General features: G+C 37.4%; 5 protein-coding genes across 5 annotated transcripts; 4 read left to right on the forward strand and 1 right to left on the reverse strand.

The window, feature by feature from the left end:
* Positions 1–3,616, forward strand: LOC137715679 (cytochrome P450 714C2-like). The gene is made up of 5 exons (XM_068455012.1): positions 1–526; positions 1,447–1,673; positions 1,843–2,090; positions 2,463–2,817; positions 3,012–3,616. Exons 1-5 carry the CDS (start codon positions 220–222, stop codon positions 3,435–3,437), a joined length of 1,563 nt encoding a protein of 520 aa, XP_068311113.1. The 5' UTR covers positions 1–219; the 3' UTR covers positions 3,438–3,616.
* A 5,653-nt stretch (positions 3,617–9,269) lies between these two features.
* LOC137714805 (FH protein interacting protein FIP2-like) lies at positions 9,270–10,025 on the forward strand. The gene has a single exon (XM_068453940.1). It carries the CDS (start codon positions 9,270–9,272, stop codon positions 10,023–10,025), a length of 756 nt encoding a protein of 251 aa, XP_068310041.1.
* Positions 10,026–12,164: 2,139 nt separating this feature from the next.
* On the forward strand, positions 12,165–17,216 carry LOC137715866 (sister chromatid cohesion protein SCC4). The gene is made up of 12 exons (XM_068455217.1): positions 12,165–12,720; positions 12,906–13,047; positions 13,124–13,240; positions 13,367–13,868; positions 14,013–14,051; positions 14,150–14,271; positions 14,369–14,515; positions 14,736–14,825; positions 14,956–15,080; positions 15,684–15,889; positions 16,279–16,403; positions 16,508–17,216. Exons 1-12 carry the CDS (start codon positions 12,356–12,358, stop codon positions 16,694–16,696), a joined length of 2,169 nt encoding a protein of 722 aa, XP_068311318.1. The 5' UTR covers positions 12,165–12,355; the 3' UTR covers positions 16,697–17,216.
* On the reverse strand, positions 17,058–18,300 carry LOC137715867 (NAD(P)H-quinone oxidoreductase subunit N, chloroplastic-like). Its single transcript, XM_068455219.1, has 4 exons — positions 17,808–18,300; positions 17,595–17,711; positions 17,415–17,500; positions 17,058–17,312 (listed from the first exon to the last, which is right to left on the reverse strand). Exons 1-4 carry the CDS (start codon positions 18,237–18,239, stop codon positions 17,252–17,254), a joined length of 696 nt encoding a protein of 231 aa, XP_068311320.1. The 5' UTR covers positions 18,240–18,300; the 3' UTR covers positions 17,058–17,251.
* A 691-nt stretch (positions 18,301–18,991) lies between these two features.
* LOC137715939 (ABC transporter B family member 25, mitochondrial-like) lies at positions 18,992–26,829 on the forward strand. Its single transcript, XM_068455302.1, has 18 exons — positions 18,992–19,813; positions 19,950–20,011; positions 20,143–20,186; positions 20,381–20,483; positions 20,654–20,761; positions 21,390–21,473; positions 21,566–21,626; positions 22,139–22,284; positions 22,437–22,553; positions 22,959–23,044; positions 23,391–23,479; positions 23,766–23,821; positions 24,356–24,436; positions 24,569–24,634; positions 24,738–24,830; positions 25,112–25,176; positions 25,289–25,424; positions 26,065–26,829. The coding sequence occupies exons 1-18, from the start codon at positions 19,207–19,209 to the stop codon at positions 26,206–26,208; spliced, it is 2,148 nt and encodes a 715-aa protein (XP_068311403.1). The 5' UTR covers positions 18,992–19,206; the 3' UTR covers positions 26,209–26,829.
* The last annotated feature ends 1,037 nt before the right edge of the window (positions 26,830–27,866 follow it).

The following is a 27,866-nucleotide window of genomic DNA, read 5'->3' on the forward strand; positions in this document are numbered from 1 at the left end:
ACTAGACAAGTTTTTATTTTATATTTACTTTGTCAACAGCTCCTCAATAAATTATACAAGCGCCAGCCAATGTAATCTTCCGCAACCCGAAATTTATAAGAGCATCTCCAAGATGCAAATTGGAGATGGACAGAACCGTGACTTGACAACCTTAAATGAATTAGTCCTTCTTGACTACTATATAATATGTAAGGCAGTCTGCTAGGGTTTCCCAGCTGCATGAATAATATAATTGCATCAATGCAGCTCCTCCAATTTGATGCAAAAGTGTTACTGTCCCTTGTGTTGCTAGGGTTTATAGGATTGGTGGCAGGTCTCTACAACGGGCTTGTTGCGAAGCCAAAGAGGCTTCGATCCTTGCTAACCAAGCAAGGAATCAATGGACCTCCACATACTATTCTCCTGGGAAATATTTTGGAAATAAAGAAGGCTCGAGGCTCCAGCAATCCTACAAGTGAATCCCCGACCTCTCACAACTGTGCTGCTCTTCTCTTTCCATTCTTTGAGAAGTGGAGGAAGCTATATGGTATCTATATGCCTATAATTATACATTTAGTATTATGTTTGTGTCATGATCCTCCTCATCACATATGAGGACAACTTCCATGTTGAGGGAAGTTGAGGTTCAATCCTAAGCAATATTAGGAGTAACCTAACCCCTTATAATTTTATAAACTCTTACAAGGTTTTTCCTTTATCTGATGTGAGACTTCTACTCCACATCCTCACACATGTAACGGGTCCGACATATGTTTCTGTCTTATTCCCGGATACACTACAAAAGTTTTCTACGTACTAGAGGAAGCTATATTTTGTATATGCATATATAATATAGGGTGAATTGCCAATTTAGTCCCTAATTATCACCTAAGTGAAAATTAGGTCTCTAAACTTTTTTTTTCCTTCAGAAAAATTAGTCCTTGAATTATAAAATCTACCAATTACATCCCCAATATAAGATTTGAAGCTACTATATTCAATTTTCTATCAATTTAAGTCACGTTACTTGCATGTGATACATATTAGAGGGTAGATTGGTAATTTTACATAAAGAAATAGTGTATGGAGTTAACTTTGGAGGGTAAATTAGACATTTGATTCGCAACCTATATGAAATGTTAAGGGCTTATAGGCGAGAAAAAGACAGTATTACACACTAAAGTGTGTCGAGTGACTTAAGTTGACGAAAGATTGGATAAAATAACTTTAAATATAATAGGAGGGATGAAATTAGCAATTTTTAATGAATTTAGGGACTTATTTTATGGAAAAAATAATTCAGAGACTTAATTTTCTCTGAGGTGATAGTCCAGGAACTAAATCGACACTTCACCCTATATATATGCAGATTTATGAACATTAGCTAGGATGCAAAATTAATTAAGTTTCTTTCTTCTGAATAATGAGGTTTATGTCTGCTAAAGGGTAGTGGAAAACATTCTACAGGTGAAGTATTTGTGTTTGCACTTGGAAACACACAAATATTATATGTGAACCAGCCTGACGCAGTGAGGGACATTACAACGTGCACATCATTGGACTTGGGGAAACCAACGTATCAATTTAAAGAGCGCGGTCCTTTGCTTGGTCAAGGTATTTTAACCTCAAATGGCACCTCGTGGGTGCATCAGCGCAAAATCATTGCTCCTGAACTATACATGGAGAAAGTTAAGGTATATATGCTCTTAAGCAGTTGTTATTTAACGATCAAGGGTGTTGTAATATTTGTAGTGATGGTCCTTTGGTATCATATTAGAAATAAAAATAAGGCAGGAAAAAAAAAAAAAAATCTCTAGGCCACATTCTTTGTTTTGATTGTGGTTATATATGGTCACCCTGCAGGGAATGGTTAACTTAATCACGGAGTCTACAATTACTCTAATAAATTCGTGGAACAGTAGAATCGAGGCAGAGGGAGGAATTTCTGACATGAAAATAGACAGCTACATTGGAAGCTTCTCTGGCGATGCTATCTCAAGAGCTTGTTTTGGAAGCAACTATTCCAAAGGGGAGGAGATATTTCAGAAACTAAAGCAAATCCAGGAGGCAATGGGGAGGAAAGCTTTTCTGGCCGGAATTCCTGGAATGAGGTACTCACTTGGGAAAACATACCCACAAGTGGGATGCTGTTGTAGCGGTATCTTAAGCCAATCATGTGCTACCAAACATTTTAACATTCCCATATAACAATAGTTGATTGGCTTTACTGTCATGGCATCCCCATTGCGGACAAGTTCTCCTATGCCATTTGGTCTTCCTTATATAAATCCATAACCAACTATAAAAAATTTGGACAAATCTATGTTTATCACATTTATGTACATTTGCGGTAACATCTTTGGTAGGTATACAGGTAATCTGGCATATGTGACACATGATCTGCAAATGTTTTACATATAACATTATTCTATAGCTCAATACTTGTTTACCAGTTATCTTAATTAATTGCAATCTTGTTGCAGGCACCTTCCCACTAAGAGCAATAGGGAAGTTTGGGCCTTCGAAAAGGAGGCTAGCGCTTTGATACTGCAGGTAGTGAAGGAAAGGCGGGCAGCAGAAAATGAGAAAGACTTATTGCAAATTATTCTTGAGAGTGCTAAAAACAGTAACCTTAGCCAAGATGCAACGGACCGCTTCATCGTTGATAACTGCAAGAACATATACTTGGCCGGGTATGAAACCACAGCAGTTGCAGCCACATGGTGCCTCATGCTGTTGGCTTCGAACCAAGAATGGCAAGAACGTGTGAGAGCAGAGGCCCTTCAAGTTTGCCAGGGCCACATTCCAGACGCTGATATGGTTCGCAACATGAAACAGGTATATGATCTTTACATGATTACTGCATATGTTTTCTTATTAAGACATAGTAGTATATAACTCCCTGATTAAGATATATGTTTTACATGATCAACCTCTAGAATTTTTCATGTTCGAAAACTACATTGTTTTGAGATAATCTCAAGTTGGGAACATAAACTTGACTGTTTGAATGATCGATGTGTGGTGTGCAGCTAACAATGGTCATTCATGAATCATTGCGCCTATATCCCCCGGTTAGTGTGGTGTCAAGGGAGGCTTTCAAGGACATGAAGTTCGGGGACATTCATGTTCCAAAGGGTATCAATGTTTGGACAATGGTGATAACATTGCACACTGATCCGAAACTATGGGGACCGGATTCGTATGCTTTCAACCCCAATAGGTTTGCAAATGGAATCACAGGTGCTTGCAAGCTTCCACAGTTGTACATGCCATTCGGAGTTGGTCCTCGAGTGTGTCTTGGACAGTACTTTGCCATGGTTGAACTCAAGGTTCTGATAGCTCTCATTGTATCCAACTTCTCCTTCTCACTTTCTCCCAAGTACCGCCATGCGCCTACTCTTAGATTGGTCTTAGAGCCGGAACATGGTGTTGATCTCTTGGTGAAGAAGTTATGACTAGGAGAAGCTAAAATTGAATAAAAGAGGTTGGTTGGGTTCCCTCCTCTCTAGAGTTTAGTTTGTTCACTTGTAAGCTTTTTATTGACATCGCTGATGCCAATTGGGTTTTGTTTATTTGCACTACTGCTTGTAACTATATATTGAAATTTCATAATAACATGTTCGCTCTTCTTCTATCCACCGTCAATTTTTTTTAAAATTTTTTTTTTTTTTTTTGAGAAAATCCCCTGTCAATTTAAAATAGCTATATTGGTTGTCTATTCCATCAATTCAAAAATAACTATTGGACATCTCAAATTCTTGTCCATACACAACTCTACACTCTAGATCCAAATAGGAAATTGCCCACGCGCTGCTGCAAGTTTTGAAACTGAAATACAGGACATACATGAATCATTTTGACATAAAGGAACCAACTTCTCCCTCCAACGATATTCCAAATTCCTGAAATTCCCAAACATAATAAATCCATTAGCAATTTGTTGATGTTTCTTTGTTTTATTTAGTCTAAAGATTGAAATATATAAGGATGTACATTTATATGGAGTAAAGAAGTGTGCAACCATTAGCAATGGAGTAAAGATTGTGTTTTGTGTGTGATTATGTGAGAATTTTAATTCAATTTCTGAATTTTCATTGTTTTTCCTATTAATTGAGGAGGGATGTTAAGTTATTTGAATCTGTGGAAGTATCAATACGAACCAAAATGGAAAACAACAAAAAAAACATAGGATTGAGTGCTCCCAGAGAATCAGCTCGAATATAAGGCCAGAAAGTATGAACAAGAGTGCTAGGTTCCCTAATAGACTAGTGAGACAGTTGGGTGGCTGCATGCGAAAGGCACGAGCATATAATAGCTTGGACGCAGTGTGCAGAGTTTGTAAACTTGTCTTAAAAATTGGCAAACAAATCAAAGCATGAAAAATTTAGACAAAGTAAGGCATTTGATTTAAAATCACAATAAACATAACCTGAATTACATCACTACAAACACAAACAAAAGAAAATGAAATATTCCCCATTTGATGGGTAAGAAAACCAAAAAAAGTGAAGTAGTTTTTATCCCTTAAGAAAATACACACAAAAATACAACCAGAAATTACAATTCCCACGCATCCAACAACAAATCAAGAAACCCCATGACCCCATTTTCCTTCCCAAATTTTCTAGGAGATCAAACAGACCCCAACCCAACCCTAATCCCCAAATTTCTCAATCAAACACCCATCAAAAACCAAAGAAATTCAAGAAAACGAAGAATGCAACAGTTTGTTTCTTATCAAAATCGATCCCTGTTAAGAAAGGGACTTATATGCACTAAATTTGAATACTAATTAGGAGGTAAACCCACAAATTTCTAATCAAAAAAATCCTAATCAATCAAGTTACCAACGTCCTAAATTCCTAATTAACCACAAAAAATTACACTGATCAAATTAAAACCCCGAATTAAAACGCACCTAATTATAAAACTATATTAAAAATGAATATTTCATCATTTTGGTATAGCAGCGTAAAGCCTCATTAAAACTATGTTTGGTTAAATGATTTATAAATGCAAAAACTATGTTTGGTTAAACATTTTCAAACACAAAATGTATGGCAATCAATTAGAAAAGTAACTGAACAAAAGAAGATACATATAGAGATTTGTATGATGAAATAGAAAATGGTTGGATTTTCTTTAGGGTCAAGTGCCAATTTAGTTCATGAACTATCACCTCAGTGAAAATTAGGTCTATAAATTATATTTTTGATATAATAAGTCCCTAAATTCATTAAAAATTGCTAATTTCATCCCTACTATTCTATTCAAAGATATTTTATCCAATCTTTCGTCAACTTAAGTCACTTGACATACTTTAGAGTGTAATACTGTCATTTTCTCACCTATAAGACCTTAATATTTCATATAGGTTGCGAATCTAAGGTCTAATTTACCCTCCAAAGTTAACTTCATACACTATTTCTTTATGAAAAATTACCAATTACCCTCCAATGTGTATCACATGCAAGTAACGTGACTTAAATTGACGGAAAATTGAATATATATAGTAGCTTCAAATCTAATATTAGGGATGTAATTGGCAGATTTTTATAATTCAACGACTAATTTTTCTAAAAAAAAAATAGTTTAGGGACCTAATTTTCACTCAGGTGATAATTCAGGGACTAAATTGACAGTTCACCATTTTCTTTAACAAAGGAAGACACACGAGATTCAGTTGATGAAACCAAATAGAGATTTAGGTTCGAGGAAAAACTACATACCCCGCTGCAAAGTGATACATTTTAATACCCTCTATTTGTGATATACCACCAACCAAAGTCTTAAGAAATTCCAACTCACCAGCCCCAACATGAACAAAAACCAAATCATACTGGCTCCACTCCGCTGTCTTCCCTTCTTGAAAACCAAGCAGCTTAAGTAGCTCAGATGCCCCAAAATCAACTAGTTGTTCAGCGTCGCCTGGACCGTTGTTATGAAAACCGTCAATTGTGAACACGCTGAAACTAAGTTTGGTACCAAAAGATTTCAAACTTGAATTGTTTGTAAATGTAGCAGCTTTCATCCCCATGAACCTGAAGCGTTATAAAAAAACACAACTTATTAACTATTTGACATTGATATGTTTTCATAGAAATTCCTTCTGCAAGCATCCTACAAAAACTCTACTGCATTAGCGCAATCATTTCAGGCAAATATATATTATAGTTAATCCAAAAAGAAGAAATAATCACAAGGATTCTTAACAAATTAGCCATCAAGAGAAGGTCACACATTAAACAAAAGAGCGAAACTCGAAAGTATACACGATATAGAAAATGAAGATCAAATTACCTATGAACTCCTTCAGCACAAAAACCAAGCAACCTCACTAGATTCTTACGGCGAGCACCGCCAATCGCTTCCACGTTGACCTTAAACTCCTTCCCGGCTTGTCCCCTGAAGGAAGCAAAGTAAAATCATCAAGCTGTCTCACTCCAAATTCCCCACTACAAAGCTCATGCAGCAGTTAGAACAAAAATAGTATATTAGCCCAAAATCCATGAAAAATCTAAATTTAACTAACACCCCCAAACAACTTTTAGGAACAAGAATCATCAAATGTCTTATAAAATGTGTTGCAGTTAATCACCCTCAATTGCTTAATTAAATACAATGAATTTGAAAATTTTGACGTTTCAATCAGCAATATATGTACAACGAACTTTTATAAATAACCAATTTCCCCCTGACGCTAGATTTTAAAAATTTTCATCTTATTTTTTACCCATTTTGATCGTGCAGATAACACATAACAATTGTATAGGGACAAAAAGAATGGAAAATTGGCTGGATGAAAATTGAATGCAATTTTTTAAATTTAATGCTAGGGGGGAATTGACTATTTATAAAATTTTAGGAGGATAATCGGCTAAAGTTAAAGTTTAGGGGGAAATTAACTAATTTTAAAAGTTCAAGGGTAATTGGTTAACATTAAAGCTTAGGGGAAAAATTGGCACCTCAATACAAGTTTAGGGGGCAAACTGACAAATAGCTCAGAAAATACAGATGAACTTCATCACTTTCGATGGGACCAGAGGGCCGGAACCACTACTCCTGGGCTTGATTTCCGACGAGGGGAAGGGCGGCCGACCCTATGTAGCTTCGCCATAAGTCATTATGACTCGAGGTTGTGAGTATGCCTTAGCGTTGGTGGTGAGAGCAACCAATCTTCTCCTAAACTTTTTCGAATAAAAAATATACAGCTTCAAAAGTTAAGATGGAAATTTGATAAAAGAACGACCATGGGGCTCTGCTCTTTAGTTTTACTTTGTTCTCTCGTTTTAAGCCTGTATTACCTTGGTTGTTCCAATTCCGTTTAGGCTTGTGCATAATTTATGTTTTAAGCCTACGACAGTTTTCTCGTTGGATGTTTATCCTACTAGCCAGGGTTTTCGTGCTTTAGCTAGGGTTTAGGACTCCACCAAGAGAGGCTACAGGAATTCTAAAACCATATGGATTTGAAGTCTTGTTAGACGGCATCAAGAAAGATTTGGGAGGTTTATTATCGACAGGACTCTAGCTAGGACCCCCAACGTGTATAAATATACAAGGGTCTCTCTGCACATGCTAACACACTCAACAAAAGGCTTTCTATTCTCCATCCACCTTGGTGCTTAAGCAATCTTTTCTCGTGATCAGTGGCTGCTCTAGGTTTGTCAATTTATCATTAGTGTTTTAATTAAATATTAGATTGCCACTTAGTACTACAGTTTAGTGGTATTCTCTTCACTTGTAAGTGAGAGTTCTTATGTTCGATTCTTGTGAATTTGAACCACATTATTGTTAATTCATTGTGATGCTAAGCTCACCTCATCCCTTAGTGTAGATAAGATCGTTTGTTGAGAATTAATTATTAGATTAAGTATATTAGTTTAACATCCCTATGAATTAAATGTTGGTAATTATTATTATTAATATTATTATTATTATTGTTATTTTATTTGTTTTCTTGTGGGTCAAGGATTAGGATTCCTTACCGGTTAAGTTTATGATTTCTTACTTGTTAGGTATTAGGGTTTGCTTTAGTTTTTTCTATAAATAAGTTACCTTATAACTCGTAGAATAATAAGCCATGACAAGATATAGTCATCTCGGCATATTTATAGTCTTTGTTTTTGTGGTAATAAAGTAATATTCGTAGTATTATAATCAATTTGTTTGTTGTTTGTCTGATGTTTAACGTTACATCACGCAATTCTCATATGATGTATTCTAAATTGAGGATAAAGACAAAACCAAATGAACTCAATTCTACTAGTAGATTTCCTATCCAACATATGCATTACCACAGGTAAATATATAAATAAATTAAAACGAATTTTGCAATTTAAATAGTGTTTCTTATGCCATTGAGTACTACGGTTTAGTAATATTACTCTTCACTTGTAAGTAAGATATCTTAGATCTAATTCTCGCCAAAGGCGAATTTGAACCTCATTATTGCTAGCCCATTATGAAGATAAGCCTTATCACTTAAAGATTGGCTTTTCGCCCAAAAGTGGTTAATGCACAAGGAGATAACATATTTTTGAATCCATGATTTAGCTTTCATTTAAGGGTTTCGACCCCCTCTCTGTTAATTTATATAAATATCGTTTGTTCAAATTATATATACACACACAAGATAGTAATGCATTTATTCATCAGAATGAATAGATATAACTAAAAATTGGAACAATAATACAAGAATATTCATCATGTTGCAGTCATATTTAAAATAGGAATGTGATTGTGTAAATCCTAGGAAATCTGAGAATGTATCTTATATTCATATTAGGAGTAGATTACCTATTAAATGTTGTAATCCTAGCTAAAGGGAAAGGTTTTACCTATCGTACTACTATAAATAAAGGCACAATGGGTGTGAATCAAACACACCTCACAATTAAATCACTCTCTCTTCTCCCTCAATATTGCCTGCCCTCTCTCTCTCCCTGTAAACCCTAGATCATTCAATTAAATAGGCCTACAACACATCAATGTTAGAATACCAAAAAAAGGAACACCTTTTAGGATTGGGAAATTAAACATTAGATTTTTATAAAATTTACTTGGATGTTAATGATTAGATTATTATTAAGTATCTATTAAGCTGATTCTTTCCTATTGGTGACACCGATTTGTGATCAATTACAAATCTTTGTGATTAATTTATGCCTACTGCATTTACTTAAGGGAGTGTCCGCGGCACATAAAAACAGAATGCTCTAGAGAGTTCAAAGTTACACGATCGGTCATCAGCGTATCAAAAAGTTATATGATCGGAAAGTTTCAAGGCAATGGCGAAGGACCTTAACATCTTTTCTATGGTTCATCTCAAGATCGGAGTAAAAGAGTTTTGTACAACGGTTGATACTCTAACTCGGCGTGAGCCTAATTCAATGCTTGCTGCAATGTTTAGCGGACGTCATGTTGTCCATCAGGACCCGGAAACGGGATATGTTTTCATCGACAGGGATGGCAAACATTTTCGGCACATCCTTAACTGGTTAAGGGATGGAGTTGTTCCCTCGCCGGAAGAATTTTCCAAATATTCGGAACTTATAAGAGAGGCGGAGTATTATCAACTACTTGGTCTAAGAGATAATATACAGGCTTTTCTAAACAAGAGGAAGGATGATGATCAAAACACTGAAAAGTTGGGTGCTGAACTAGCGCGCATTGATATCATCAAATCATGTATAAAATCAAATGAGAGAATCCGGCTTCGAGGCGTTAACCTCTCCGGCCTTAACCTTTCGAACTTGGACTTGACAAACATTGACTTCAGTGATGCATGTCTGAGAAATGTGTGTTTCAAGGGTTGTGATCTTCGAGGTGTAAATTTTAATCACGCGGATGCTGAGGGTGCCATCTTTCAACATGCTAGTCTGCAAAGTTCTGAATTTATTGGGGCGAATCTCCGCAACGCTTTATTTGTTGGTGCTAACCTTTACAACGCAAATTTGATATCTGCAGAGCTCCATGGTGCTGATCTTACAAATGCAAATTTAGAGGCGGCCAGTCTGGATAAGGCTTACTTGATGAGTCTTTAGATGATGTCCAACACAGATTTTAAGGATGCAAATCTTGAAGGAGCTTGTGGAGAAAATGTGAATTGGCAACATTTCGAGGATGCACAATTTTCTGGTGTTATTCATTGACGCGTTTAAATTTTCTTGGTCCTCTCATTAGGCTTGTTTTTCTTTACCTATATATGTCTCGTTGGAGCCACAAACCTAAATTTTGTATGAACTTTTATTCAGCCCTTTGAATTGAATACGCCGATTTAGGGGTGTATTCAATTGGAAATTTGAGAGATTTCAATAAATTTATAAATCCATGGGAGTCTAATTGATTTGAAGAGATTTCATGTAAAATTTTGATTCAATTCGCTCGAAATCTCATAGAAAGAAGAGAGATTTGTGAATGCTTAAAATACACTACAAAATCTCTCAAATTCCTCAACTTTTTCAAATTCTAATTGAATACACCCGGATTTATAAGGATTTTAATAAACTATGTTAAAATCGTGATTGAATACACATTGAATTTTAAAGAATCACTTAAAATCCTGATTAAATACCCTTAGATTGATTAAAAGAATTGAAATCCCTTAAAATCCTAATTGAATACACCTCCTTAATAACCGCTAGAAGTGACACACGTTGTTATTTGCATGAACTTGTAACACCACGTCGTCGGACAAACTGAGAGATGACACTAGTTTCACTCAGCTATATCTGTTGGAGACGAAGGTGCAGTTTAATCATATCATTTATAACATTAAAGAGAACTTGGCTCTCTAGAATTTAGTTTTGTTAACTTGTTCCAATTCCGTTTAGGATTTGATCATATATGTTATAGGGCGCCTTCGATCTGTATCCAGTTCATCAACCCTTTCACGTTTTCATAAACAGACCGTAGAATTCTTACATAGAAAGAGAAAGCTATGAACATGGAGAAGAAAGCATCATCTTCATTTATCGGGGCAAGTCTCCGTTTAGGCATAATTCAATACTTGCTGCAATGCTGCAACGTTTAGTGGACGTCGTGTTGTCTCGTCCATCAGGACCCTGAAAAGGGATATGGTTTCATTCGAAGGGATGGCATACTTGTTTCTCTACACAAGATGGAGGAGGATGATCAAAACACTGAAAAGTTGGAATTTATGCGCTTTGATATCATCAAGTCATGTATCAATCAAATGGAAGAATCCGGCTTCGAGGCGTTAACCTCTCTGGCCTTCACCTTTCGAAACTGGACTTGGCAAACGCTGACTTCAGTTTTGCGTGTCTGAGAAATGTTTGTTTCTCATGGTGTGATCTCGAGGTGCAAAATCCGGTTATGTGGACGCTGAGGGTGAGGGTGCAGTCTTTGAAGATGCTTTGCTTCGAAGGTTGTGAATTTGGAGGTGCAAATCTCCGTGACGCTTTATTTGTTGATCTGCTAACCTTGACAACGCATATTTGATACCTTAACTAACTGATACCTAAAGCCTAAAGAGTTACAGATGTGAGCATAGCCACGTTAAATAAAGTAGATATACCTTTTTGGTATATTAGGGAGACCAAAATTTTAAATTAAATTTGCAAATCAAATGATATGTTACTAATAAGAAATAAACATGGTAATTATTGCTTGAGTAATAATTCAATCATTAACAACCATATCATTTGGTTTGCTTCTTTGGATTAAAAAATTTGGTCTCACTGACATTATCCATACTTTTTTTTATGCATTGAGTTTGAATTCCTTGTCACCTCACCCACCCCCTCCCACAACCGAAAACAACTTAATACATTGAGATGTGGAGAAAAAAATTTCAATGATAATGTATTACTGAATAGGAGACACTACGTGTTAACGAACTGATTTCATATAAGACATTCTCCCCCACCCACTAGGGTATTCATTCCACTTTGTGAGGAGATTATATTTTACACACAATTTATCTAGCTTTTGAGAAAATTTTGAAAATGTGCGCACATGGATAAACACACTTGTATAGCCAAACTTTACAAAGCCCAGGTAAGATAGTATCATTCAATGCTACAAATATTTTAACTATTAAATTTGATTTTTACTGTCATACGAACTTTTTATTTTGAATCTGATTCATTCATTTTTCGTATTATCCATTACCAAATCTTCATAGATGGGACGGAATGCTCCGCAATGTAAACGACCTGCCGTATGCTTCAGATACGCACCCAAAAAAGCGAGGGACTCTGGACCGCCGGATTGGTAATGTCGTTTGACTTCTGAACGCAAACAGTCCATAACTCTGCAACTCCGTGCTTCTCCCTCCCAAATTCCCAGCAAATTCCCGATCTTCTCCATGAAATTACTCAATTAATTAAAATTAAGAGAGAGAGAGAGAGAGATGGAAGCGGTGGCGGAGGGGCTGTGGGCGTTGGCGGACCACCAGGAGCAGAAAGGGGAGATCGGGAAGGCGGTGAAGTGCCTGGAAGCCATATGCCAAAGCGACGTGTCGTTTTTCCCCATCGTCGAAGTCAAAACGCGCCTCCGTATCGCCACCCTGCTCCTGAAGCACTCGCACAACGTCAACCACGCCAAGTCGCACCTGGAGCGAGCTCAACTGCTCCTCAAGTCCATCCCTTCCTGCTTCGACCTCAAGTGCCGCGCCTACAGCCTCCTCAGCCAGTGCTACCACCTCGTCGGCGCCATTCCGCCGCAGAAGCAGATCCTCCACAAAGCCCTCGAGCTTTCCGCTTCCGCCGGCCACGAGTATGTAGTAGCAGTGCCAGTAGCCTTCAATTTCCCTACTTTTAATGCTTAATTTTCCGACCCCTTTTGGTACCCATTTCGTTTTTAGTTTTTGACGTTTCGTTTTTGTAATTGTTGTTTTTGTTCAAGTATTTGGAACTTAAAATCTCATGTTGGTGGTGTTGTGATTGGTGTTGTTGTTGAAGAATTACGGTCAAGTTATGGTCTTGCAACTTCAATTCTCAGCTTGCAAATGCTCTGATCATCGAAGGGGATTACCGGAGTTCTATCTCCGCCTTGGAGGCCGGTTTTGTTTGCGCTGCCGAAATATATTATCCCGAGTTACAGGTAAACGAAACTGTCTGACAAGATAACATTACTTGTAGGTTAATTTCATGGCTTAATTTACTCATTTTGGATTTAGATGTTCTTTGCAACTTCTATCCTTCATGTACACCTAATGCAATGGGATGATGAGAGTACCGTTGAGCGAGCTGTTACCAAATGCAATGAAGTGTGGGAGTCCTTAGACCCGCAGAAAGTATGTTCCCATCTTGCCGTCTTAATAGTTTTCTACATTGCTTATTCTAATTCATACTTTCCATAATGCTGATAATGGTTGCTTGTTTTACTTTTACCTCGTTCTTGCTTGGTTACACCCATAAAGAGGCAACAATGCCTTGGTTTACTCTTCTATAATGAACTGCTGCACATATTTTATCGACTCCGGATATGTGACTACAAGAATGCTGGAGCACATGTAGAAAGATTGGATGCTGCTATGAAGGCTGATTTGCAGCAAATGCAGCATGTGCAGCAGCTGGGAAGGGAACTCAATGCTGTAAATCAGAGTCTTTCCCGGTTTGATCTACACCACAGGGAGAGGTCAGCATTGTCTGAAAAACAGGCTCGGCTTCAACACCAGCTCTCTAGTCTTTCAACATGGAGGTCAACTGCCCCAGGTTCCCTGGAACCAGCGTATTTTGGAAATATGAAACGAACATATGGAGATAAGCTTGAGCTAGCACCGCCTCCTCTTGATGGGGAATGGCTACCAAAAAGTGCGGTTTATGCTCTTGTTGATCTTATGGTGGTTGCGTTGAGTCGTCCAAAAGGAAATTTTAAGGACTCTGGAAAGCGTATACAATCCGGAATTCAAACCATCCAAGGTTTTCTTTTTACTCCTTTTATTTTTGTGGGAAGGGAGGGCGGGAGGGGGATTAACATGTCATTCTATGAGCCTCTGACTGATGGTGATACACACTTTAACTTGAATTATTTTGGTTTTTTATTCCTTTCCTTTTTCTTTTCAGAGGAACTTGTGAAGCTTGGAATAACTGATGGTGTGAGAGGTAAGTTCACTTTGAGGTGGCTATAATAACATGGTTACGTTGCTTTTATTTTTGTTTGAACATTGTTAAAGCAACCTTTCGTAAAATTTTCTGAGCAGAGGTGAATTTGCAACACTCTGCTATCTGGATGGCTGGTGTGTATTTGACGCTACTAATGCAGTTTCTTGAAAACAAAGTGGCTATGGAGTTGACGCGATCCGAATTTGTAGAAGCACAAGAGGTAAGTGCATGTCTCAAGACATACTTGTGTGTATTCTTAATCTCAAGGTGACTGCATGTAATGAGTATAGTCAAATCAATATACGTGCACCTTGCAGGCATTGGTACAGATGAAAAATTGGTTTATGCGCTTCCCAACAATTTTACAGACATGTGAGAGCATCATCGAAATGCTCAGGGGGCAGTATGCTCATGCTGTTGGCTGTTATCATGAAGCAGCTTTCCATTACATTGAAGCTGCAAAGGTAAATATTTCTTGAACTTCAGTATCTGCCATATATCACTAGCCAAAAATTAAAGGTTTTATTGTTTTTACAATGAGAGAGCAATATGCTAATTTGTGTCCTCTACCATGTTTGTTAGATTTCATTCTGTTTGGTAAAAGATAAACAAAACAAATAAGACATATGGACGTAATTTCCCTTGGCATCTAAACTATGTGTTACATGTGTTGTGTATGAGCAGCTGACAGAGAGCAAATCAATGCAAGCTATCTGCCAAATTTATGCAGCTGTCTCCTACATCTGCATTGGTGATTCGGAATCATCTACACAGGTGAAAGGTTTTCTGTAATTTCTGTTCTGTTGCTTTTATATTTTTTTAAAATTTAGTATTTGATTGCACGTAGTTTTCATTTTTTTTTTTCTTTGGATTTTCCCATTGCTGAACAGATGTTTGGATGCAGGCACTTGACTTGATTGGACCTGTTTACAGAATGATGGACTCATTTGTTGGAGTTCGAGAGAAAACCAGTGCTCTTTTTGCCTATGGTCTTTTATTGATGAAGCAACAAGATCTACAGGAAGCAAGGTACATTCAAGTCCTTTATCATCTTCTGCGGTTGGCATTATAGATTTTAAACTGTTGTTTTAAAGTCGGAAAAGTTTTGAATTTGACTGCTGTGTGGAGATTAATCTGTCTACTCTGTTTCCTTAGTCATTTGGACCGAGTCCATTTTATCTCCTAAAGCATTTATACGAGTTGAACATGTCATATTTATAATGTCATTGATGTTTCAATTGTTTGTATGTTAATATTGGATAATATTTTCAAGTGATGTATCAAATTTTTCTTCAACTCTATATATTGTTAATTAATTCACTCCTTGAAATGCTATCTAAGAAAAGTGCACCATTATCCTTCAAACTATGAAGTGATGAATATTTGCTGTCTAGCTGAATCCTGGTTTCTAGGAGACCCACGGGGGTTAACCCTACAGATCCAACCATACGGACAAAGAGAAGAGCACAAACTACTACTATGGAAACCAAGTCCTCCAGGCTCTGCTTTTTGCTTACTCTTTGTTTTAGTTCTTGTGTACATAAACTTATAAATCCAGCTAATCGTGATAACGGATATGATACTTGAATTATTTACAATATTGACTCTCTCCTAAATCTCATTTTGGTGCAGAAATCAACTTGCCAAAGGTTTGCAGTTGACACATACTCATTTGGGGAACCTCCAGCTTGTTTCACAGTATTTGACCATCCTTGGGAGTTTGGCACTAGCTCTTCATGATCCTGGACAAGCCAGAGAGATCTTGAGATCATCCTTAACATTGGCAAAGAAACTTTCCGATATCCCAGCACAGATATCGGTGCTCTCTATTCTGACAGGTATATATGTTCCTTTTGGCTCATTATATAGAACAGACAATCTAGTTTCTCCATTAGTGCAACAGAGAGCCCTGCCACACTCTAGGTTGTGGTATGCACTGACTGGACTGATCAAATTCACGTTTATCCTTTTACTTGCAATGCTATGTGATATTTTCTAATGGTTCCAAATTTGTATACATGACCATGTTCTGCATTCATGTATCAGAGTTTTGGAACAAATATTTTGTAACCGGAAGAAATTTAATGCTTACGGTTGTATTTTAGGTCATTCTTCTGCATATTAGTAAAGCATGTCGGATTTCATCATTTAACTAACTCAATTGAGTAGATTTTAACTGGAATCTTCATTGGATTTATTCTGCTGATACATGCTATTTTTATGGTAGCTTTGTATCAAGAGTTAGGCGAAAAGGGACATGAATTGGAGAATCTTGAGTTCCAGAAGAAAAGGGCAGATGAACTGCAAAAGAGACTTGCAGATGCACATTCATCCATTTACCATATTGAACTAGTGAGGGCAACACATCTCAAAGTTGCTTGACATGTCTGAACAATGATTTAATCTTTCAATACGGGGCACTCGCTGATCATTTCTCCTGTACATATAACTTGCAGATTGAACAAGTGAAGGTTGAAGTACAACAATTTCACGGGGTTGACATCAATCGTGCAAACATGGGCCCATCCATGAGTGACAGTCTTGACATTCCAGAATCTATTGGTCTATCTGCCCAGTTGCCTACTCATTCATCATCAAGGCTAGTTGATTTAGACTCAGGAAGACGTGGGAAGAGGAGAATTTAGATTCTGACTTGTACAGTTCGAAACATCCTCTATTTTTCCCTTCTTAGGGAAAATGGGAGGCTGATAACTTAGAGGAGATTGAAGTTGAGCACTTTGAAATCTATGTATAGTGTTGTGAAGTAGGTTAACTCCAGCGAGAGAGTAGCGTTTGTTAGCGCTGGTATGAGAAATGCTGTATATTTTTTGGTGAATGTAATGTTATCGGGCAACGTTACCATATTTACTTGATTCCTTGATCCTTGGGAAACATAGTTTATGTCATCAGTGCAATGCAATACAGATGCTTGTTTGGTTTCACTTTCATGTCATGCAGTAGACTGATTACATGGTCAAAATTGTATGTCGGATGAACGCGGATTGATTACAATGTTTGGATGAAACGATGTACACTTTGACATGTGATCGGGGAAAAAGCAGCGCCGGTAAACAACGGCAATAGTGAAAACTCTTTGCGTATTTCTTGTTCCATGGATCAACAAAATGCAGCGCTGCTAAACAACGGTAAGTGCAGGATGAGAGCGACTTGAATTCATCGATTGTCTTTTGCTCTTGTTCTCATGCCTCGTTAGCAGTTAGTCCCGAAATTTCTTTGAGTGGCTTCCACACAAATTTCCTCCTGCCAATGTATCAGTTTTTTGACATAATCGTAAGATGATCTATGCTATGAAAGTAGGCATGAACACCTAAACATCCAGGACAAAAGGGCATTTGGCATTACCAGTTTCCACACTCGGCGATGACCCTCACTTTGGGACGTAGCGTGGGAAGCAGAGCAAGAAACTGCAATTCAGCCTTCGACAGAACCTGAAGTACATGGGACAACATTAGAGTGATTATATTCCGATTTTTCTTTGGAAAGTGATTTTCGCACTCTGCTTCTGTCTGCAAGAGTAAATACCTTGGCTTCAATGATCCAGACTACAAGGCCTTTGGCTTTTGGAGGCAGAGCGGCAAGCCTGTAATCCACCTCTGGTGGAAAGTACCATCTTGATATGGGCTGCTTCCCTAGATGAGGCTACTTTCCAACAACAGTTGAATAAGAAAAACAAAATGAAAGGCTAGATGACGACTAACAATTTGATAACATAACATATTAGATATCTGAACTCACCGGACAAACAGGGTGAACCTTGGTGAGGGTGGTCTCAGGATCACCAAGCCCTCGCGCGCTAAGGTCGAGGAAATAGTAACCTTGGTAAGTCAGGCGGTTAAGGTAGCGGCCCTCGTACCCTCCCTCGTGGGGAGAGTAGACGGCGAGGGCCTTGTGCTCTTCCACGTCAGAAAGCCAACGGCCAAGATCAAACCTCACCAAGTCCCCTCCTATGAAGTCCTCTATCCCTCTCCCACACCTTATCATCCCAGCCCTCTTGGATCCCTTACCATTTCCATGTCCCCCACTCAATCCCATCAATAGCATCATGCTTATGTTTCCCTTCAGCTCATTGTTTCCGATGAAGCTGCTTCGAGGCGGTGGCTGCTTGTGCCGGAGATTCGCGGAGACGGGAAGTATTGTTCCATGCTTGAAGCAGCTTGCAGCTGCCATATTCTAACTTGAAAGAAAGGTAGTGATGGTGTGGGAGATAATGCCAATAGCGGGAAGTAATGCGAAGACAATGCGTTTGTATGGTGGACAACAAAGATAAGAATTCACAACTCTTTCTTCTATTATGTTTGACAAAAATTAAAATAAAAAGAAAAAATACTTGGTTACTTAAAAGATGAGTAAAATGTAAGTTACTGTAACATACAATAAAATATTGATTTCATGAACTTCAGAAGCAAGATCCATTCCATCAATGTTTCACTATAAAATTATTATCTCAAGATCAACTAAGATAATCTTATTTGGTAAAGTTCAGATTTTAGATTTTATCTTAAATCAATTTATAATACAGAGAGTAGCTTAACCCGTTATAATCACATGCAAGATATTTTGATTCGCTATGGTTATCAAACAATCCCTAATGACTTATTTGAAATTTCTTTTAAAATGACTAAAAACACTTTTAATGAAAATGGTTTTTGAATCAATCATCACTAAAAATGCAAGTGTGAATCTTGAAAATACAATTGGAAGTGAATCATACAAGAAGTATATAACTGACGTTTCTTCTCAGAAACATTTACATCTTTTTAAAACTTAAAAATATTTTCTTTAGAAATACTTCTTGGATCATTTCAAAAATACTTACAAACGAGACTGATTCCCTGATGCTTTCTAACATGTGCACCCCCAATCGCCATGGGGCTCACACCACTTTCCTTGGCCCGGCAACCACACCATACCCAAATACTCCCAGCAAGTAAAAATTTTAGAACATTGGCTTTTAATACAGAGAATCATCAAGGAATCAACCTTGACTTCCTCCCCCCTTCCCTTCTTTTCCGTCCTGATTCATCCTTCCCTCCCTCCGTAAATCCCCTCCCAATTCAAAGTTTTCCCAATTTAGGGTTTTCAGATTGTCCCAATGAAATAACCTTGTTGGGTCCAAGCAACAACAAGAAGAAGAATGCTGGGTTCCACCGCGTCGAAGTGGTACAGAGTCGGCGGGCTTCTCCTCCACCACAAACCCCACCGGAGCTTCAATTCAACTGCCTTCGCCGCCAGAACCGCCTTCCACGGCAGCCCAATTCGTCTCCCAAAGCCTTTGACTTCGAACCCCGTCCGCACAGCATCAATATTCCCTTTCCGCATCAATGCCTTCATCGCCGATGCCACATCCACCCCTTCTCCGCCGGACGGGCGGTCATTGTTCTCCACTTTGCCGGACAAGAACAACCCGACTCCTAGAGTTTCTAAAGGGAATTCCGTCGAACAGATTACGAATGTGCAGATTTTCCGAACTCTAGCCAGTTACTTGTGGATGAAAGACAACTATGAGTTCCGCCTCAGGGTCATTGCTGCGTTGGGGTTCTTGGTTGGAGCGAAGGTCCTCAATGTGCAGGTGCCCTTCCTTTTCAAGCTTGCTGTTGATTGGTTGAGCTCGGCTACTGGCAATGCCACTGCTCTGGCTTCTTTCACAGCAGCCAATTCGACCCAGTTGGCGCTTTTTGCAACCCCGGCTTCCGTTTTGATTGGATATGGGATTGCACGTACTTGTGCTTCTGCTTTCAACGGTACTACTACGCATGAAGTAATTGCTTGCTCATACCATTTTCTTTGGATATTCATGCTTCAGTAACATGTTTATATACGTGAATTTGGAACTGGGTTGTTGTTTATATCTAAAATTTTGCGCAAATATCGTTGCAGAATTGCGGACTGCCGTGTTTTCTAAGGTAGCGCTGCGAACAATCCGATCGGTATCTAGGAAGGTATGAAAGTAGCGTTCTCCAAAATGTATCCTTTGTTGGTTACATATATAGCATGCTTGGATTACTCTAAGAAGTTAGATGCTTTATATCCTAAAATTTTCCGTGACAAATGCAATTTAAACATTTTGCAGGTCTTTTCTCATCTGCACGACCTTGGTCTTCGATATCATCTTAGGTATCCATGTCTATTATTTTCCATGTTTTTTTAAGAATGTATGAATTAGTTGTAGAGGTGGGGTGAGAATTTAGTTGTCCTTAGGGGAGATATTGTGCTTTAGTTTATAATAACAGCTTTTCAATAAAGTTGATATTTTGAGCTATTAGTTGCATGCTTACAATTGCGTTATCCCTTGTCTAATGTAATTTCAGTCGAGAAACCGGTGCACTAAATAGAATAATTGACCGTGGTAGCCGTGCAATAAATTTTATTCTCTCATCTATGGTGTTCAACGTTGTACCTACCATCTTAGAGGTATGATCTGTACCTTTGGTTATTGTCAAGCTTGTTGACATGTATAAAGACACTGGAGTTTGTGCTGTTATTTGTACGAAGGTTGAGGTTCCACTCGCTTTGTATATATGACAGAACTACATTACTAAGTTTCTGAACAAATTCAACTGATTTGACATGTACCCTTCCAGATATCTATGGTTTCAGGTATACTGGCTTACAAATTTGGAGCACCTTTTGCATGGATAACTTCACTATCAGTTGCTGCATATGTCGCATTTACATTGACTGTCACACAGGTATTGTGTCTCTTGTCAATCGTTTGCTTAGAGTCTCTGGAATGAATTGTGCAATTTTTTCCAGTCTCTTAGAGCATCTACAAAGGACTAGCTAATGAAATTTCCATAGCTAAAATATAGAGCAGTTTCATAAAAGATGCCCCCATCATACTACTGGCTATTTGCCCCTAAAAATTACTCAACCTCTACAATCTTATAAATATGAGGGAGAGAAAGTGATTCCTAGTGACTTGCTATCTAATATTTTAATAATAATTAGCAAGCAAACTTCTTCGTTTTGAATATTCTGGAGAGAGAAAAAATTTAGAAACATTCATGACTACTTAAAGTCGGGAGCAGGGTTGGAGTAACAATACAAAAGTGGCTAGCTAAAATGACTTTTTAGTTATTTTAACTAAATATGAAGAGTCCCCTTGGGGATGCTCTAATTTCCATTCCTTGTTGGTCACACCTTTTTTCTCTTATTAGTGGTCTGTATTGGTATGTACTTTTCTATTCATACATGCATATAATGCCATATTGATATATTTCTAGAATATCTTGCACTTCATCGCCTTATCCTGTCTATCGATATGCTGATAGCTTTTGGTTTACGAACTTTTTGTAAATGATTTTCTTGCCTTTACAGTGGAGGACTAAGTTTAGAAAGGCCATGAATAAGGCTGATAATGATGCTAGTACAAGGGCAATCGATTCACTTATAAATTATGAGGTAACATGATGTACTTTGTATGGCTTCTACTCACTTTATGCACAAGTTGATGTTCTGTGGTTTCATCATCTGATGCTGTTTTCTTTCTACAGACCGTGAAATATTTCAATAATGAATCTTTTGAAGCCACCAAATATGATGAGTACTTAAAGAGTAAGTTTTTTTTTTTCCTGAATTAGCATTGGTCTGGAAACTAATATGAATTAAACCCACTAGTTCATGGTACACAAAATGTAAAAGCTGCTATTAGTCTTTCTGATAAACTTAAAGTCATAAAATGTCAAATTATTTTGACGTTAGGCATAAACATGTATTTATTCACGACATACATATGCACTGCTTGCTTCCTTATCAAGAAAATTATTTCCTGAACCAACCTTGATGCTTCCTTCTGTTTCATGCATTTATGGGTTTGCATGGTAATCTCAGGTGGCATTCCACCAAGCCGACTTTTATTTTGCTTTTACTGAATGTGCTTTGTGGGGTATTTGTTCACATGGTATTGGACATGTTTGTTCCTCCCTGAAATATTTTTGGTTTGCTTGCACTAATAATAGTAGGTTTTTTTCTGAGTTTAAATTGAGCTCGCACTCATATACCCTAAAATCTTATTTTCATGGTTTCTTAATGCTTCTTCTGTTGCTTGCCGTTATTTTATCTTTCAGGGTATGAGGATGCTGCTTTAAAAACACAACGCAGTCTGGCTTTTCTGAATTTCGGCCAAAATATTATATTTAGCACGGCTCTATCAACTGCTATGGTGTTGTGTTCAAATGGTATTATGAGTGGCAATATGACAGTTGGTGATTTGGTAATTTTCCTTGAGATGCCGACTTAGATTTTGAAATTTTTTTGTTGCGAAGTGATTCTCTAATGGTAATTCAAATTATTGTTAAAAAAAATGGTAATTCAAATTATTGTTAAAAAAAAGGTAATTCAAATTATGGTTGAATCAATATACAGGTCATGGTGAATGGACTTCTATTCCAGCTCTCGCTTCCACTCAATTTCCTTGGTAGTGTTTATCGTGAGACTATACAGAGTCTGGTTGACATGAAATCTATGTTTCAGTTACTGGAGGTAAATGAAGGAACTTCACAGTTTACTTGCAAGTTGGCTTTTAGTTGATGTATAGAGTGTTTCTCTTTTTCTTTATTTTTATTCAGTTTTTCACTATAAGAAAATCTATCTTATAATGGACAAAATCTATGCTCTTTCTATTTTCAAGCCTTGTTAATGAAGAAAAAAGAAGGAAATATATACAACTCTTATTTTTTTAATTTTGGGTTTTTACACAACTCTTATTTTTTTAATTTTGGGTTTTTACTTTGTACTTAAAACTTTTATAAGAATGAGAGAGATTTTGTTTGCCGTTAACGTTATTTTGAGATTTGTTATCCTGTACATTGGTGAGATGGCAATTTTTCAGTTTCTAATACCTTTTTCTTGTTTTAACTCGTACTTTTGTTTTCGTTACTACCGTAGGAAAAGGCTGAAATTGGTGACAAAGCTGATGCAAAGCCTCTGGAGTTACGCGGGGGAAGCATTCAGTTTGACAATGTACACTTCAGGTGGTGTATGCTTCTCCTTCTATCTTTCTATCCTTCTATTATTATAATTTTGGCTGTTTAAAAGAATTGGATCTCAGAAGAAGGCTTAAATTGGGTGGGAGTGAAGGCTTTGCTTGCCTTTTCTCTGAGCCGGCATTTCTCTCTCTGGCTGTTCTGTCATTGATATATCATCCTGTACTTGTAGAGTAGTCGAAATAGTTAGCGACTAAGCATGATGATGTAAAGGGTTCCTTGGAAGATAGACGTGATCTTTATGTCCCAGATTTGCGTGTGATATTATTATAAGTGTATTGTTTATATGATCCGTTGCTGATGCACTATATTTCCTTTTTTTCCATTTATGCAGTTACCTGACAGAAAGAAAGATTCTTGATGGAATATCATTTGTTGTACCTGCTGGAAAGAGTGTGGCCATCGTTGGAACCAGCGGAAGTGGTAAGGGGATAATCTCTTGATACAATGTTCCTTTCCTCATTGATATAATTTAATGTTCAACATGAAATTCTATATGTTTATGGTTTGTGTGCTTCCTTTGTGACATGGTTCTACGATAGTTCTGCTGCTATTGCTTGATGTTAGCCTGGCAGTTATTAGGATAAGCAAGTGATGCCCATGCATATTTATTTCTTTTATTTTTATCACTTTTGCATGGTACAGCGTATTTTTGTTTTTACGCAATAGCATGGGTTCATGTATGTATTGAATTTGCATTTGCTTGCAGGCAAGTCCACCATTCTCAGATTGCTCTTCAGGTTCTTTGACACCCATTCTGGAAGTGTAAGCAAACTAATTCTGTTTTCTGTTAGTTTTTCCTGTTGGTACAATATGGACTTTATTTACAAAGCATGCGGTGTTATCTTAGTGGTGGAGTCTGATGCTGATGGTTCAAGTAGCCAGTGGTTTTGCCTTGCTTATTGTCATTGCTGAAAGTTTTTATGTTGTTTGCAATTTCTAATCATTTAGACAAAGTTTATGATGATGATAGTACTAGTAAGAACTTGCCATCAATCTACTCGTCAGCTCAAAACATGCTTTAAGCTGTTTAAAATTTTTAATCTGCTAGGTATCAGGAAACAGCTTGGTGTAACACACCTAGGGATGACTAAGGATTGAATTATTAAAGGGAAGAACATAAATATTCCCTGAAAAATAACAATCTATGTAACTAAACAAGGAATTGAATTGAATTATGACTTGATTAGAGATGACCAAGCAAGGGTTGAGTTAAGAGGTTTTAATAAATTGTATTTCACAATTCAAATGGACATTGTCACATTCCTCCCTTTCTCATAACAAGTTTGCCATTGACAGATAAAGATAGATGGTCAAGATATTCAGGATGTAACACTTGAGAGTCTACGGAAGTCCATTGGTGTTGTGCCCCAAGATACAGTAAGTCCAAATAAGCAACTTCATTTTTGTTTTGTTTCTGGTTTTAGTAGGTACTACAGCAAACTCTGAGGTGGCTATGCAGGATCTTGCTGGTCTTAAGTAGTAACAACCTAATAAGGAAATATTTGGCAGGTACTATTCAATGACACAATATTTCACAACATTCATTATGGTAATCTTTCAGCACCAAAAGAAGAGGTATAAGATGGATGATTATCTCTTTTATTTTTTTTTGTCTTTGAAAAGCTTATCGTTTAATCTACGGTGCTATTTCTTGGCCTAAATAATTATTTTTGTTTAGGTTTATGATGCAGCTCGACGTGCAGCAATACATGACACTATCATGAAGTTCCCTGACAAGTATTCTACTGTCGTAGGGGAACGAGGGCTCAAGGTGAGAAGACTGATGCTATCTAATTTGTTTGCTGTAGTCATGGAATAAACATCCCTCTCTAAGGGTTAGGTTGGGTTAGGGTACTACATGAGTTTACTTTTCTGCAGTACATCTACCTCCTGCAAAGTCAGTTTTTTGTAGTTTTTTTTTAAATTGGTTATTATTGTTGACTTTGTAACATGCTGACAGAAAAAGGGGGGGGAAAGGAATACACAGCTGTTTGTTAATCCTTCTTGGTGGAACTATTGAATTCTGAAAATTTGGATAATAATTCTGTGCAGTTAAGTGGTGGTGAGAAACAGCGTGTGGCACTGGCTCGTGCATTCTTGAAAGCACCTCCAATTCTGTAACCATTCTTTTTTATCCATAATTTTTTGTTCTTTTTATTCTTGCTCTCATCCTTTAAGGAGAAAGTAGGCTGACTATTTTATGATGTTCTTTTTATTTGACATCCACAGTTTATGTGATGAAGCTACAAGTGCACTAGATAGCACCACAGAAGCAGAAATATTAACCGCATTGAAGTCCTTGGCAACTAATCGAACATCAGTTTTCATTGCCCATAGGCTAACCACTGCAATGCAGTGCAATGAGGTAAGCATAACTAATCGAACATCAGTTTTCATTGCCCATAGGCTAACCACTGCAATGCAGTGCGATGAGGTAAGCATTCTTTCACCTATGTGTGGATTCTCCTGCATTTTTATATCTTTTTCACCTTAACATCTTAGACTCTGTAATTCATACTTAAGTTTGGTTCGTGGGCATGAAAGAGTGTTATATGAGTTGCAGTTTTGTCATACCTTTTAAACTATTGAACTCTTAAGCTATTAAGGCCTCGTTTGATGTCTACAACTGGCTTGCATTGGATAACTCGCTAGATTTGATGAATGTTGAATGAAAAAGCATTCAACTGTAGATGCTCACTTGAATAGTTTGTCCAAGTGCAGGTAGAAGATGGATTAGGAGGAATAAGTTTTCACAATTAATCCTTCTCTTACCTTCAATTTGAAAAACTATGCAAGTGGGCATCCACTTCATTCAACATTTATTGAAATCTAGTGAGCTTCCCAATCCTAGTCACCAAACAAGGCATAAATGTCTTGTTATCAAAGTCATTGTTGTGCTACCCTCTGTCCTACAATTCCTTTATATTTTCATATTCCTTTTGTACATTGCTATATCTTTCCGTATTCCTTTTATCTTACTCCTCTCTTTTCGAACAAAATCTCAGATAATAGTTCTGGAGAACGGGAAAGTAGTTGAGCAGGGATCCCATGATGTTCTATTGTCTAAGGCAGGACGATATGCACAGCTCTGGGGACAGCAAAATAACACAATTGATGCACTTGATTCCACCGTTAAATTGGGGGCATGACCTTGTTCCTATTCCTCCGCCCCTCTCTCCCTACCAAAATAAGAAAGAGTGGCTTAAGTAGCTGTATTTTTTTTGTCAGTCTTGCAGTACTTTATTAGCCACCTTGGATAACCAACTTATAGATACGTTGGATTAGTATACATGAGGATGCACATGGGTTTAAGCAAGGATCTCGCGCACGCTTGAAAAATCAATAAATGGCATTTGTATTTTGCCATACGGTTCTTCTTTGGTCTTCACTTGACAATAAGTTTCAAGCACTATGTAAGGTATGTAGTACTGCTTGTTCCTTCTGATAAATTGTACAGTAGCCAGTTTAGCTTTGAGAAGCATGCGCTGTTACCTTTGCAGCCTATGATCATCGGAAGAAATTTTGTGTAAATTAGCTTACTGATACCCGAAACAGCTTCTTAACTATATCCTTGCTGCTCAGGATTGAATTCAGGTCACTTGTATACATCATTTTAGGAAGGATTGTGGAATTTTTTCCGTTCCATTTGTTAGTCAGAGTTCTCCATTGTATCACTTGTGCACTATTTGTAAACAATAGAGTTTGGCTTTGTGCTTTTAGTTCTATCCATCCATGCACAAGATGTAAATCATTTTGGCAATTTGTGTTTACACATGTATCTTCTTCTTTTTCGCGCAAATTGCGCCTAGCATTGTGCGAATTTATGGTTCTTTATTGCGTTTGTGGAGTGAAAGGTAATTTTGCTTACGTTATTCTTTTGTCGTATCAATAGCGACATTGTGTAACGTAAATAGTGTTTTGCCAAATCTGGCGTAACAATTGCATGTTGAACAGATTAGGAAGATACTGGCACTTGTAGAAGTCGAGTTTGTTCATCGCACAGTTGTCAAAATAATCGTTGCATGTAACGCTTGCCTGACCACCTACCCCGAGCACAGACAAAAGTGCCCGGTGTATAAATTCATCTGTATAGAAGTTCTTGATCACTTGAGTCTGAGAGTGGTTTGAATGCATGTTATGTGATGAGAATTTTACCAGATTTGAAAGAGTTCTAGGGCTGTGAGTGTTCATTTGGTAATTTTACCTGCACTTTCCCATTTGCTGTTATCTCAAGTGCTGCATTGGCTCTCTCATAAGGTTTGTTCTCTTTTCTTTGCTCCAATCTACCTTTCCTTCTATACAGATTCTGTACATAGCTGCATTTTTACCCGGTTGTTCGTAACATCTTTGTTTCGAGCTTCTAAGGTTCGGTTGGCGGGGTTTTCCGGTCCCGTGTTATTTTTCTTACCTTAATTTCAGTAATTTTTCATTTTCCTGTATCCTTTAACCATTCTTGCTTCAAATTTGGAAGATACAAAAATGTACTTGTGCTGCAAAAGGAGGAAAAGGAAGACTTCCATTTGGCCTGTGTAGCTTTCATCCTTATTCTCCTCTCCTTTTGCATGTGCATGTTAACAATGGATCCTCAATGTAGGAGTTTGAAAACGAGCTTACAATTGAGGAAGTGCTTCATGAAGCACTTCTAAGAACAAGCATTTTTGCTAGATGCACGTTCAAATTTGAATTAAAGTCTTAAATGTTATTTTAAAAGTGCTTTTATCATTCGGAAACACTTGACTTTTTCTATCAAAAGTTGTCTGAGATTTTTTTTTTTTTTTTTTAATTTTTTTGTGTAATTTCAAGGCGT

The sequence above is a fragment of the Pyrus communis genome, chromosome 14 (assembly GCF_963583255.1).
Source record: "Pyrus communis chromosome 14, drPyrComm1.1, whole genome shotgun sequence".
NCBI classification, from domain to species: domain Eukaryota; kingdom Viridiplantae; phylum Streptophyta; class Magnoliopsida; order Rosales; family Rosaceae; genus Pyrus; species Pyrus communis.